The following is a 14,494-nucleotide window of genomic DNA, read 5'->3' on the forward strand; positions in this document are numbered from 1 at the left end:
AGAGCAAGCTCATTGATAGGCTCTTTTTTCTAGAGTTTACTTACAAAATCAGATAGTCTCGTGTTTCGACGGTTATTCTTTTACTAAAATTTAGTGTATCTTTTATAAGAGTATTACGTGTTCAAAGGGAAATACACACGCATAAGTGTGGTCAAAATACATGTACCTATTGGAGTCTCTCAATGATGATTCTACTACACGGAAAAGTAACGGGGGAGTTAAAACAGAATAATTTCCATCCCTTTTATCTCAAGAGATTTTGTATATCAAACTACTTGGATCATGTGTCCATTGTAGAACAGACCCAACATCTCGGCACATGACCAATGGTCTACAACGTGTGCTGTACAATGACTTTTTAATAAGAGTACAAAACAGTTTTACAAAATATACTTGCCCTTGAACAAGGAACAACAGTCAAAAGCCTGTCCGGCACTTTGCCCTGTAAACTGTCCAAGACAAACCTCCAAGTAGTACAAAGGTCCACCTGATGTTATTAGGAAGAAGAAGAACGGGATTAAAAAGGCACCTCCTCCGTTCCGGCTGTAGAAAATAAAAACATACACAACCTATATGTGTTTAATAGCTAAACATTGTCCTATAAAACAATGTAAAGCCTTGAGGAAAACCCTTATAAAATTCAAAGCAAAGGGTAATAATTTACAAAAAAATAGTGAAAACGCGGGGATCTCTTCGAGTGTCCTTACACCGATCGCTCGCCTCAAAAAGATAGAGTATAAGCAATTTCGGTTTGGCGTCAATCATCATATATATAGACGCATAGAAAGTATTACAGTAGCCAAATGGGGATAGGGGTGCTTTATTTTTTCATTATTTTTTCTAACTTTATCAACATTTGAGGGAAATGGGAGGAAATCACATTTATCACATTTGCTAGCTATAACCATTTCATATCAAATTAGTTCTTGATACTTTTTTCGAAACATGTAACCTTTATTAATTATATTAATTATAAAATAATAACCTGAAATATACTGTTATTTCTGAAACATTTTAATGAACATATGCCTGGGTTCCAGTCTGTTGATTTTTTATGTGCCTCTATTTGGCAAAATGAATAAGCAAAAACCATCAATTTTTTTAGCCTGTAGTTTACCTTATAACAACAGCAAGTAGGTTGGTTTAAAAATGCCTTTTAATAAAATGTTCATCGGTGTTGCCCAAATAGCAACATGAAAGTAATGCGTTTAGCAGTGACAAAAAAGTCACGTGATCATTATGCGCTATAATTTTATTTTCAATAAGAGGATAACCAGACACAAGAATAAAAATTGAGCCGCGTCACGACAAAACCAACATAGTGGGTTTGCGACCAGAATGGATCCAGACAAGCTTGCGCATCCGCGCAGTCTGATCAGGATCCATGTTGTTCGCTATCAGTTTCTCTACTTGTAATAGGGTTTGTAAGCGAACAGCATGGATCTTGATCAGACTGCGCGGATGGGCAAGCTTGTCTGGATCCATTCTGGTCGCAAACCCACTATGTTGGTTTTGTCATGACGCTGCTCAAATAACAACACCGTACCTGCAAATAATTGGAAACCTCCATACGCTTCCTATACCTATTGTATAACCCATAATCGCCAAAAAGAACTCCATCTTGTTTGACCACACACCGCGGTCCTGCTCCAGGTCAACTTTCTCGGATGACAACCATCCCGTTTCACCCCCTTCTGTATCAGAACTTCCGTCATCCTCCTTAAAACCATTTTGTTTCTTCAGAAACAATTCTTTACTATCTATTTCCGTCAGACCATCGCCGTTTAATTGTTTAAGCTCTGTCGAATCCATCTGGAGAAAGCAACAACAAAAACAAAGCTAAAAGGAATTGTTCAAATCCAAAACTATATGCGCAAATAATGAGTGTTCTGTCATGATAAAGTATATGCTTCTTTGCCTTTCATAAATTTTTGATATACAGTTCGCTTTCTACTATCACAAAGGACTTTTTTATCTTTAACCTTTGTAACATACGCTCTTCGTATGACCTTATCTGAAAAAGTTTGATTTCCTTAACTAAACATAGAGTTCAACGGCGCATGGGTATGAAATATTAATTTGTAATTTACCCTTTTATCGCCGCCAAGTACGATCTGATGTTAACATCTCTCTTTTATAGTGTTTTTTTTCCACTTAAATAAATCAAAGAGGCATGACTGCATTGTATACACACCGGTCTCAGACGTCAGTAAGACCGAAGTGTACAATTCGTATGAAAAATTAATTTGTAATTAGTTTTCTTTTTTAACAGGATCAGACCTAGTGTGAAATGTCGATCCATTAATATTTGTAAATTTCGAATCTCGAGGGGTCCCTCTCCCATCTTCGTCATCTACAATGTCTTTTACATAGATTTTTTTTTTTCAAATTTACTGGAATTAGAATTGTGTTTTGGAATCACAAAACTTTTAACAAAATTGAACAACTATAAGAATAATATTGGTTATGATTTCTTTTCGATAATAAACTAGTATGAATACGGTAAAGGTGACCGACTAAAGTCGAATTAAAGATTTTAGATAAGCTTAGCTTAACTATATTTTTCTTTCTTACATTGTCTTTTTTGATATCACTTTTCATTGGATAATCGTGACGTTTATATAGTATACACGGCTGTCGTCACTTTAGGAAAAAATCCTGTTTTTTATAATTATTTTCCTTTAATTAAAAGGTTTTATAAAATGTCTTGTATTATGAATTTGTTATATGGCCGTATATAAACGGTTGTTTGAAATATAACCCTCACCTTAACGCTACTGTTTATATATGGCCATATAACCTGCCAAAAATCGTTATAAATAATAATATTTTGCAAAACTAGGAAAGGGTTACATAATATTTTGCATTATCAAGAAAACAAGACCAAGAAAACCCTTGCCGCCCTTAATATAAAAAAGGACATGTCCATCATACAATCTGGATAAAACTACTCGTCTTCTAGGGAAATTTTCAAACTGTGCTGACTGAACATCGGCATGGATGTGCAGGCTGATTTTAATGTTGCACTGGTTGCAAGGGTAGAACCTGTTGCTTGTTTCAGGTTAAGATTTCATCCCAAATAACTTTTGGTATGTAGTTTATACTAATGAATTTTAGTTCGTTATATAGTATCAGAAGCTATAAGCTTATTGAAATACCCTCGAATCTGTGAATTGTACCTACCAGTACTAAGCCATGTTTGTAAAGTTTCTGGTTTAAGGAAAAAACGGTTTGCTCCTGTGGCGTGGTTTGAACCAACGCCGCGTGCAATCCTTAGATAACTAGTTTGACGCGTTAACCACTGGTATTTGATATATAGACCTTTTCACGACACGGTCCTTTGCCAAGAAAAATCGACCGGAAATTATATTTTCCGCGCATGTGCAATCTGCGTAGGGCAAAATGAGCAATTTTCATTAATATTATGACATTGAAAAGCTTCAGATTACTTAAACGATATTAAAATTAAAATATTGAAAAACAAAAATGTTGACGAATCCATTTTAATATCCGCTTGAACTTGAATTTGAAACTTGAACTTGAGTACAATAGCCACCTGATTCTGTTGAAATGATTTTCGTTAAATGCGTATCAAAAATCAACAACATTCTTTATTAAAGGCACATTATGCCTAAGAAATTAATATTTTTTTCCATCTTTAGAAAGGGCAAGCATCAGGTTTTAAATGAAAAAATAATGGTTTTAGAGAATGTTTGATACTTCTCACCTGAAAACAGCATCGCTGAATGTGAAAGAATTTGACGTCATAAATGTAGTAAAATGCAAACAAAGTAATATTTTGACTTCCACTTATCACTATAGCTTATTGACAAAAGTAAAAGTAGAAAAAGATATTTCAGGTACTTGGCCAATAAAGAAACATTTTGGAAACTATTACAAGACACCAAAAATATAAGTTTTTGAGAAATAAAACTTAAAGCATTTCTGAAACATAATGGGCCTTTAAATCGCCAAAGCTAACGCGCCATTCGGATATACTTAATATTCTTCGTACGTATCACTCGAAACCAATATAATAATATTCCGAAACTTGAAACATTGTTTGTCTTTCGTATTTTCCCCAAGTAAAAATTTTACAAATGACTCAACTAAAATTCGAAAATAGATCCTATCACTAAAACGTCATCATTATGAATATTTTGTGATATTATATTAAAAAATCTGGGTCATTTTTATTCATTATATTCAAATGAACTTAAATAGACTGTTTAACCTGACATGCCATATTGTACTTGTTATAAGTTATCATAAAGGTTTATATCGTGTTTAATCGGTTTTGCGTTACTTAAAAAAAATGTTTTTAAAGGCACATCATGCCTTAAAAAAACGAGTAAGTTTCACATCTTTAAAAAGAGCAAACATAAGTTCATTACGTTTATATAATGGTTTTAGAGCATGTTAGATGCTTGTTACCTGAAGAAAGTAACGCTAAATGTGAAATGATTTGTCATGTAAGTAGCAAAATGTAAACAAAGTAGTATTTTGACTTTCATTCAAAACGGAACAAAAGAAAGAGCTGTTTCAAGTACTTGGCCAATGAATAGCTCTTTGGAAACTACAAAAGTACGCCAAAACTAAAAAATAAACTTTTGAGATAATTCATAAAAAATAGAAGCATTTTTAGGGGCATAATGGGCCTTTAATAAATATTTTCTTATATTGGACAAGGACATATATAATATCCAATGTATCCTAAGGGTAATTCTGTTTGACATTATTCAAGTAGGAATATTTCTATTAGATCCTATTGGAATGTCGTCTTCTTTAGAATGTTTATTCTCGGGTGTTTATAATACAGACAAGTTAATCAGTGACCATTTTGGAACATTTGCCTATATTAGAACAAGAAATCAAATTAATGATCCTTTTAAAAGACGAGTCTGGAACTATAAAAGAGCAAATTTCGAACAACTTAATGAAAAGATTCAAAACACTGACTGGTCATTTCTGACACTCACTGATATTAATACTGCAACAAAACAATTTACAGATAAGTTTTTAAATTTGGCAAAAACGTGTATTCCTACCACTATGGCAACTATCCGTCCAAAAGATAAACCTTGGTACAATTCTGAAATTAGGAAAACCACTAAAAGACGAAATAAACAAAAACGAAAAGCTATTTCTACCAGAAAATACGAAGACTGGGTCGGATATAAAACTTTAAGAAATAAGGTTAATAACATGATAAAGCATGCTAAAGAAGAGTTCTTTAATAATATCGAATTTACTTTGAGTGATTGTAGTTCAACGAATCCGCGTCAATATTGGAAACTGGTTAAATTATTAGTCAAAGAAAATTCCCCAAATTGTAAATGTATGCCCCCATTAATAAAAGATGATAATTCCCTAGCCTTTTCTGATAAAGACAAGGCCGATACACTTAATGATTATTTCGTATCTATTTCAACTATTGATGACTCTAATACCTCTTTACCACCGCTAGTATATAAGACGAATAAACAGCTCGATAGTTTCAGCATTACCAATCAAGATATTATTGACGTTCTTTCAAATCTTATTATTAATAAGGCAAGTGGATCTGATGAAATAAGCCATCGTATGTTAAAGGAGACTCGTTTTACTATTTGTGAACCCCTAAAAATATTATTCAACATGTCTGTCAATCTTAATATGTACCCAGATAGCTGGAAAACTGCAAATGTTATGCCCTTATTTAAAAAGGGTGATAGCTCAATGCCGTCAAATTATCGACCAGTTTCACTTATTAGTTGTATAGGTAAAGTTATGGAACGAATTATGTTTAAGTATGTCTATGACTATTTTCATGAAAATAATCTAATCTATAAAAATCAGTCAGGTTTCCTACCTGGACATTCTACAGTGTATCAATTAATTGACATTTACAATCAAATTTGCAAAGCGTTGGATGACAAGAAATCGACTTGCATCGTTTTTTTTGTGATATTAGTAAAGCCTTTGATCGTGTATGGCATAAGGGTTTGATTTTCAAATTAAAACAATATGGAATTACAGACAATATTCTTAAATGGATGTACAGTTACTTAATAAGTCGAAAACAAAAAGTATTCGTTGGATCTACCTTTTCTGAGGAAAGAACCATTAATGCCGGCGTGCCACAGGGCTCAGTACTTGGACCTCTACTTTTTCTTATTTACGTGAACGATATTGCAGATTCTCTGTCTAGTGTAACACGTTTATTTGCCGACGACAGTTCATTATCAGTTAGTTCTAATAATATTAACCATATCGAATCAACATTAAATGACGACCTAAATATATTATCAAAATGGGCAAAACAATGGCTTGTTAAATTTAATCCGACTAAAACAGAAGTATTATTTCTCTCTCTTAATAGACAAAACGTGAACGTACTTTCACTTTTCTTTGATAATACACGCTTAACGTTTGTTGACAACCATAAACACTTGGGTATTACATTTAGTAAAGATGGTTCATGGCATGACCATATTACAAATAAAGCATCTTCCGCCACAAAAGTTTTAGGATCTATGCGAATGTTAAAGTTTAAGCTTAAACGGAAAACTTTGAATCAAATATATATATCTTATCTTAGACCATTTATTAAATATGCATCTATTGTTTGGGATAGCTGCACAGTTTATGAAAAAGATCTTTTAGACAAAATTCAGTATGACGCTGCACGAATTGTAACTGGCTTAACAAGATCTGTATCAATAGAACGTTTACTAAAAGAAATAGGGTGGGTTTCATTATCAGACAGAAGAAACATGCAGAAATTAATTTTGGTATATAAATATAGCCGTGGAGAATTACCCTGTTATCTGTCTGAACTTTTTCCAAATACCGTTTTAGAAGCAAATACATACAATTTGAGAAACAATTCTGACTATGCTACTATGGCACGCCGGCTTGAAATCTATGCTAAATCTACAATACCTTCATCTATCAAACTTTGGAACAATTTGGACACTCAATCTCGTACTGTAGACTCATTATCAGCTTTTAAACGTAATCTAAAAGAAAAATTTAAACCCCCAATAGTTCCCCCATTCTTTATTTCTGGTGAAAGATTTTCACAGGTCCATCATGCAAGAATACGTAATAAATGTAGTAACCTAAACTCCGACTTATTTTACAACCACTTACGTGATAATCAAAAATGTGACTGTGGATATACCATAGAGGATGCAGAACACTATTTTTTCAAATGTCCGTTATTTCATCAACAGCGCCATCAATAATTCATTAATACCCGCCCATACCATCCTTTAAGTGTAAAGAAACTGCTGTTTGGAATTGATAACTTGTCGCCTGAAGATAATGACATTATTTTTGGGCATGTTCAAAAATATTTAAAGAATACGAATCGTTTTAGAACTTAATATATCTTAATGATAATTAAATATAACTCCGTGTTTCTATTTTTAATGCTGGTCCAGTAACGGAAATGGAGGCGAAACCTGTTTTTTTTTCAGAGGAAAGGTGAACAGAAGTTTGGATGTTTTTAGAATGTGTGTTTTTTTTTCTATTTCATGATATTTAAACCTCATATCAATTTTTTTTTTGTTGTTGTTTTTTTTTTCAAAATATTGTCATCTAAATACTTTTATATCAATATAGATATATATAGAAGCAACTGTAAATATTACTCTGATGATGCGCAAAAAACATATATTTTCTTGTTTCTTCGCCTAACACATTAATTACGTAAACAAGTTTTGTATCTTTATAATGAACATTTTGTTATTTAAACTTGCCTGGGAAGGGCCTTCATTAATGTTGGTAAAACTTGTGGCCCAACCCATTTGCTTCAAACTGTTAACATACATGTTTCCTTATTCGTATTTATTGTATTCTGTTTAGTATTAATGTAATCTCTATGTTACATGTACATGTTTCAAGCAATAAAATATAATTAAATCAAAAAATATTTGAACCACCCAACTAGAACAGCTAAAAATACCACAAACACAACAATAATGTCTGCTGAAGAATCTTCTTTAAAACGATTTTAGGCATGTGTAACGTTACATACAGACAAATTACATAAAAAAACTATATATATAATTTATTTACACTTTGCATATGTTTGCATATGAAATTTGAAACATTTTAAGCGAAAAACAAGTGAACGATTGATAACTCGGTAAAGTATATTACGCTGGTCGACAATAATGTGTTATACTGACTATTGCAATTAAAGTGAATTGTTTTATAATAGAAGGTCTGTAATATATCATAATATATTTATATCCATTATGTTAGTAAGTATTTAGTATCATACGTGAAAACGAACCAGAACAGAATTATATACGAGCCGTGTCATGACAAAACAAAAATAATGGGTTTGCGACCAGCATGGATCAAGACCAGTCTGTGCATCCGCGCAGTCTGATCAGGATCCATGCTGTTCGCTTTTAGTGTCTCTATTTGTTATACGGTTCGTAAGCGAACAGCATGGATCCTGACCAGACTGCGCGGATCCATGCTGGTCGCAAACCCACTATGTTTGTTTTGTCGTGACGCGGCTCATATGTTTATGTTGTTGGTATGTCCGACTCTCGAGAGACTAAGTAAATGGCGGCAATATCAGGATAAAATATGGCAAACAAAAACAACAACAACAAAAAAACTAGTAAACATACATCTGTAACATATTAAAATTATTTTACGTGCATGGACATTGCCTAGACAATGTCTTTTACATTTAATATCAAACAAGAAAAATTATTTGGAATGAAATCAAATATGTAACATTTTTTACTACGATGAAATAAATGTTTTGCCTATCATTCTAAAAATACATAATCTATCATCACTTTTGTCTGACAATGCATTTTATGTTCTTTCTGCGTTTTTTCCTACAATAAAATAACAGTTCGTACATAGCTGATTATTAAAAAAATCTCATTTTTCTCATTTTTAATCCCAGTCTCAAAATCACAAAAAAGAAGCTTTTTACATCTCCCAAAAAGTCTTTCTTCATTTTCAATAATACAACAGTTGTAAATGTATACATAAAAAGATTTTGGTATTGACCACTTGAAGTCCGACCAATCGCTACTAGAGACCATTTTTGACGACAAGTGTAATATTTGGTGTAGAAATTTATGTTTTAACTTTCAAATGATGTCTTTTGATTTTATCAGGTCAAAGTTCAGGGTCTCTGTGACCTTAACCGCTTCCAATAACAAGAGAACAATTAGTCCTACTGATCTTAGATAAGGTGTTGAGATAACACATGACTTTAAATTAACCGCTGTGGACGATTTAAGATCTTGGCCACCATATGCATAGCCATGACCATTAAAAGTTTGTGAAGAATACTTTGGCCTACAGTCTTATGATTTGTTAAATGAATTACTTGTTTGTTGTATTTAAAACAGTAAGTTGTTTGTTGCATTTAATACAGCAAGTTGTTTGTGGCATTAAAAACAGTAAATCGTTTGTTGCATATAATATTATAATTTGTTGGTTGCTTTGAATACAGTAAGATGTTTGTTGCACTAAATACAGTAAATTGTTTGTTGCATTAAATACAGTAAGTTATTTGGGTTTTTTTAAATGCAGTAAGTTCTTTTTTGCATTAAAAACAGCAAGTTGTTTGTTGCATTTGATATAGAAGGCTGTCTGTTGCATTTGATATTGTAAGATGTTTAATGAGTTTCATATTCATGGCATTTGTAACTGAATTCAAACAATGTTCATATGAACAGTGATAATTTGGTTTAATATGTCGAGCTTGATCTTTAAATCATCTAAAGTTATAAAATGTACTACTATGTATATGAAGTGACGTATTTATGAGCACTATGCAATGTTGGCAGCTGGCAGCTGATTAATATGTTCTGACAATATTAATGTACCAACAAATATATATACCTCACGTGAAGTTACACCAACCTCAAACATGCGACTTACTTGTTTCACATGTAGTTCATATGTACTCTCTAAATCGTTGATTTCCCCCCTTCTATACTGTTACCAATATAAACGATACGTTTAACTAGTTCGATCAATTTTCATACATTTTCAGTTAAAGAAATTATATATTAACATCTGGGTGTAATTTTTTTTGTCCCGTCATGAAAGAAATATGCTTAATATTTTGCGGTATGTACGTACAATTTGCGGTGTTAAAATGCCGAATTACTGTCTTGCTAACACATGCATGCATGCCATACGTATGCACACACGAGTGTGCATGCAGAATAATTGTACATACAAGTGTACATACAAGTGTACATAAAACCTTGCATCAATGATAGTACGAAATCATTGCAATGAACACATTTTTTTTGTAAAAAAAACATTAAAGATATTCTATACACATCCTAGAGTAAAATATTTTAGCCGAACTTTACTAAATATGTCTTATTTGAAAAAAAAAACAAAAAAAAAAACAGAATAGATAAACTATGTATGGGAAGCTGCGTTCCCTATTACTGGTCAGGCAAAGTTGATACTTCTTTAAAAACTGCCAGGGTTTTTTTAATGACGCTTTATATTCATATTATGACCAGCAATCAATTTGAGCATAGTATATCTTTAACCCTTCTTTTATTCAACACGTTTTTAATTGTCCATCACCATCATCATCATCTTATTCTTCTTCTTCTTCATCATTATCATAATCATCATCATCATCATCATCATCATCATCATCATCATCATCACAATTATAAGAAGCAGCAGCAGCATCAGAGACTCTAATGCAGCAGCATTATTTCAATACTTTAAATATTAATATTTTAATAATTTTTATTATGATTTTTATTATTTATTTATTTATTTATTTATTATTATTATTATTATTATTATCATCATTATTATTATTACATGTATTATTATTATTATTATCATCATCATTATATGAACTCTACATTGATAACGATAAACAATAACAAAAACGTAAAACGTTTGCTAGTTTAAAAGCAAATATTTGACAAAACAGTTCTTAAATTTGGGATATTTGCTATGTTTATTTAATAATAAAATTCATATTGTGTATACAATAAATAGACACTCACCTATAAAACCGTATAATAAATCCGCACCTTACAAACTTGACACTACTAATGAATATTTAAGTTACTATCTTTACTATTTAACTGTGTCCATGTTTTCTGTCGTGAAATAAGTTTTTGGCGTGTTTCTAGTGAACATTTGCACGAATATAGTATTTAAAAAAACGTATCAGTCGAAATAAACGTGCTTAAATCTACATGTCTCCAGATGAGTCAAAATATTTCAAGAAAATCAAACTTGAGAAAAATGTTCTGAGATTTTAAGGCAAGCTAAAAGTTTCAAGCTTTAAGTAATAATGTAAATATTTTGTGCCACCAATGACTGATTTTGCAATGTGTAGATTACTGTTCATTTCACAATGTTATACTTAGGAAATAGATATCAATTTTGAATGATCGGTTTGAGTTCAAATGCGCGGGAATATAATCACAAAGGCCAGTATACCTTCTTATATATGGAAGATAACTGGTACAGCCTTGGAAATACTGAACATAAGGACTATTTCGCACATCGTTTTATTGTGCAGCAGATTTTGTACAGAGAGTTTATGGACCGACCCCAAAACTACGAAATGCCGTTAGGGCCATCGCCTATGAATGTGTTGATCTAAAACGCGATGGTCGATAGTACGATGGTGAAAACGCGAAATCACGAAACTACGATGGTGAAAACGCGAAAGCACGATGGTGAAAACACGATAGCACGATGATGAAAACGCGACAGTACGATACTACGATGATGAAAACGCGATAAACTATCGTGTTTTCACCATCGTACTGTCGCGTTTTCACCATCGTAGTTTCGTGTTTTCGCGTTTTCATCATCGTACTGTCGTGTTTTCACCATCGTACTATCGACTATCGCGTTTCAGTACCGGAATGCCGTTAGGGCCATCGCCTATGAATGTGCTAATCTGAAACGCGATAGTCGATAGGACGATGGTGAAAACACGAAATCACGAAACTACGATGGTGAAAACGCGATAGTACGATGCTGAAAACGCGATAGTACGATGATGAAATCACGACAGTACGATGGTGAAAACGCGATAGTACGATGATGAAAACACGACAGTACGATGATGAAAACGCGATAGTACGATGGTGAAAACGCGATAGTACGATGGTGAAAACGCGATAGTCGATAGTACGATGGTGAAAACACGACAGTACGATGATGAAAACGCGAAATCACGAAACTACGATGGTGAAAACGCGACAGTACGATGGTGAACACACGATGGTTTATCGCGCTTTCATCATCGTAGTATCGTACTGTCGCGTTTTCATCATCGTACTTTCGCGTTTTCATCATCGTGCTTTCGCGTTTTCACCATCGTAGTTTCGTGATTTCGCGTTTTCACCATCGTACTATCGACTATCGCGTTTCAGATCAACACATTCATAGACAATGGCCCTAACGGCATTCCGTAAATTATTGCCTTGTCATCTTGTCGCCCTGTCGCAGGCGAAACACGAAAAACAGCACGTTGTCTCACGGCGAGTGGCGCGATGACTATTGTTGCTTGACTCAAACGGAAGAAATGGCTTACTGAAGCTTTAATGCCATGCAACAGCTTACCCTTGGCTAAAAGCCACGCGACAGGGCGACAACGCGCCGCAGAATGGCGCGTTTCGCAGCGACAAAACGAAAAAGCGATAATGATATTCGTTGTGTTGTTGCTAACAACAACAACAACACAACAAATATCATTATCGCCTTAATGTAATCGCCCATTCGTCATTCTGCAACACGTTGTCGGCATGTCGCTCTGTAGCTTGTCTTAAATCCATTGTCAATAAGAAGACACAAGTAAAATGGTTTCCTGCGGGGAACATTTTTAATGATATAAAGATATTTCCTTCAACTATTTTCAACATTGTTTGGGGGATAAATAAACGTTTGTATCAGGAATATAGTTGACAATAAACGATCAATATAGAAGAAGGTCTTTAGAAACTGGTGACCGTTGAAGACCGGAGGTCGTACATAAAACAATTATTTCTTTTGAAGTAAATTATTAAATAGGCCTACCATTTTATGAATAGTTCCGAGCAAAAAAAGTAAACACACAAGTTTACGCAGAAAATATCTCTATTTATTATGGCAGATGTCACTATGCGTAAATGAATCTTGTAGATTTTCAGTATAAACAATTTATTGTTTGTAAAAATGTGAGATAGATATTAAAGAATCATTGATAATTTTCAAACACATCATTCAAGTTTTTCCACCTTAAACGGTAAAATAATTATAGAAAATTAGAAATATCACGTAATAGTTTTTTGTTCTTAATTAGGTGTAATGCGGACTACATTCCCTAGAGGTAAATCCGTAACGTACCGGTAAACTGTAGGTCAGGGTATCGTATTGTAACACGGCCAGTGATTGGCTGAAAAAAAGTGCAGGGAAAACCGTATGATTCAGTTTATACATGAGGCGATTGGATGAAAGTGGGGTGTTTTTAAGTATAAAAACTAATTTAAAAAGTAACACTACAATGTTTTCTGAAGAAAATGAAATATTTCATGAGTCTCTGTGATAATTTTGACTTGGATATTTGCATTTATAAAAAGTGTATGTCAGTCCTGTGATCAGCAGAAAATTTCAATGAAATGGGGGGTAATCCTCTTTGAAGTCAATTTGCAAAAAATTTGGTCGGCTACCCCTATATAACAGAAACATTTTTATGTGTCAGGCATTTCATTCTGCTAGAAAAAATACCTGTTTAGCATGAAAACTGAATTTTAAGGTAGGATAAGGGACCATTTCTTATAATGTAAGTATATGGAAATATCAATGTGAGTGTCTGACCTGTATTAAGCTGGGTTTTAGAAAAGGTCAATTAACCAATCATATACGGTTTACAGATCACGTGCTCCTCCATGTACCGAAAACAGGTCACGTGCTCCTCCATGCCTCAAAAGTTAAACGCGTACTAATACCCTGCGGTCTCCAGACCGCAGGGAATAATTAACGGTCACTCTGTCAATCTTTCAATTTCAATCTTTTCAATCTTTCAATCAAAGTTTTCAATCTTCCGTGTTTTTTCGATCTTTAAATTTTGCTCGCCATTAAAAGACCAAGAAAGGTAAAATATTATATGTGTCGTGTTTTTCGGCATAATTATACCAGGCTGTTGGCGAAAGGAAGAATAACACATAAGCACGAAAATGACACCATTTGTCGCAAAGAAAAAAAAAGAACTGAGACAATCAGGAAAAGTAAATGATCGTTTCTTAGCAAAGAAACGCTTTACATACTTTTTTAGTGAATAAAACAAAATTACTTTTAAACAAATGGATTTGCTTATTCAAAATTGCATAATTTTATCATAAACAAAAAGTTGACACTATTGCAATAACGATATTAATGACTGTGCATAAATGTAGCTTATAAATTATGACAGAAAACCGGTTTATTCGTGTAATATTTACTTCAATCTTGAATGTTGAAAGTTTTTAGCAACAGGTGCACG

At 33.2% G+C, this 14,494-nt stretch overlaps 1 protein-coding gene across 1 annotated transcript; it reads right to left on the minus strand.

Moving 5' to 3' along the window:
* Positions 1-380: 380 nt before the first annotated feature.
* Positions 381-11,107, minus strand: LOC132733478 (sodium- and chloride-dependent betaine transporter-like). The gene is made up of 3 exons (XM_060720129.1): positions 11,019-11,107; positions 1,547-1,812; positions 381-543 (listed from the first exon to the last, which is right to left on the minus strand). Exons 2-3 carry the CDS (start codon positions 1,810-1,812, stop codon positions 381-383), a joined length of 429 nt encoding a protein of 142 aa, XP_060576112.1. The 5' UTR covers positions 11,019-11,107.
* Positions 11,108-14,494: the final 3,387 nt, after the last annotated feature.

The sequence above is a fragment of the Ruditapes philippinarum genome, unplaced genomic scaffold (genome assembly GCF_026571515.1).
Source record: "Ruditapes philippinarum isolate M1 unplaced genomic scaffold, ASM2657151v2 ctg842_1_1_1_1, whole genome shotgun sequence".
NCBI lineage: Eukaryota > Metazoa > Mollusca > Bivalvia > Venerida > Veneridae > Ruditapes > Ruditapes philippinarum.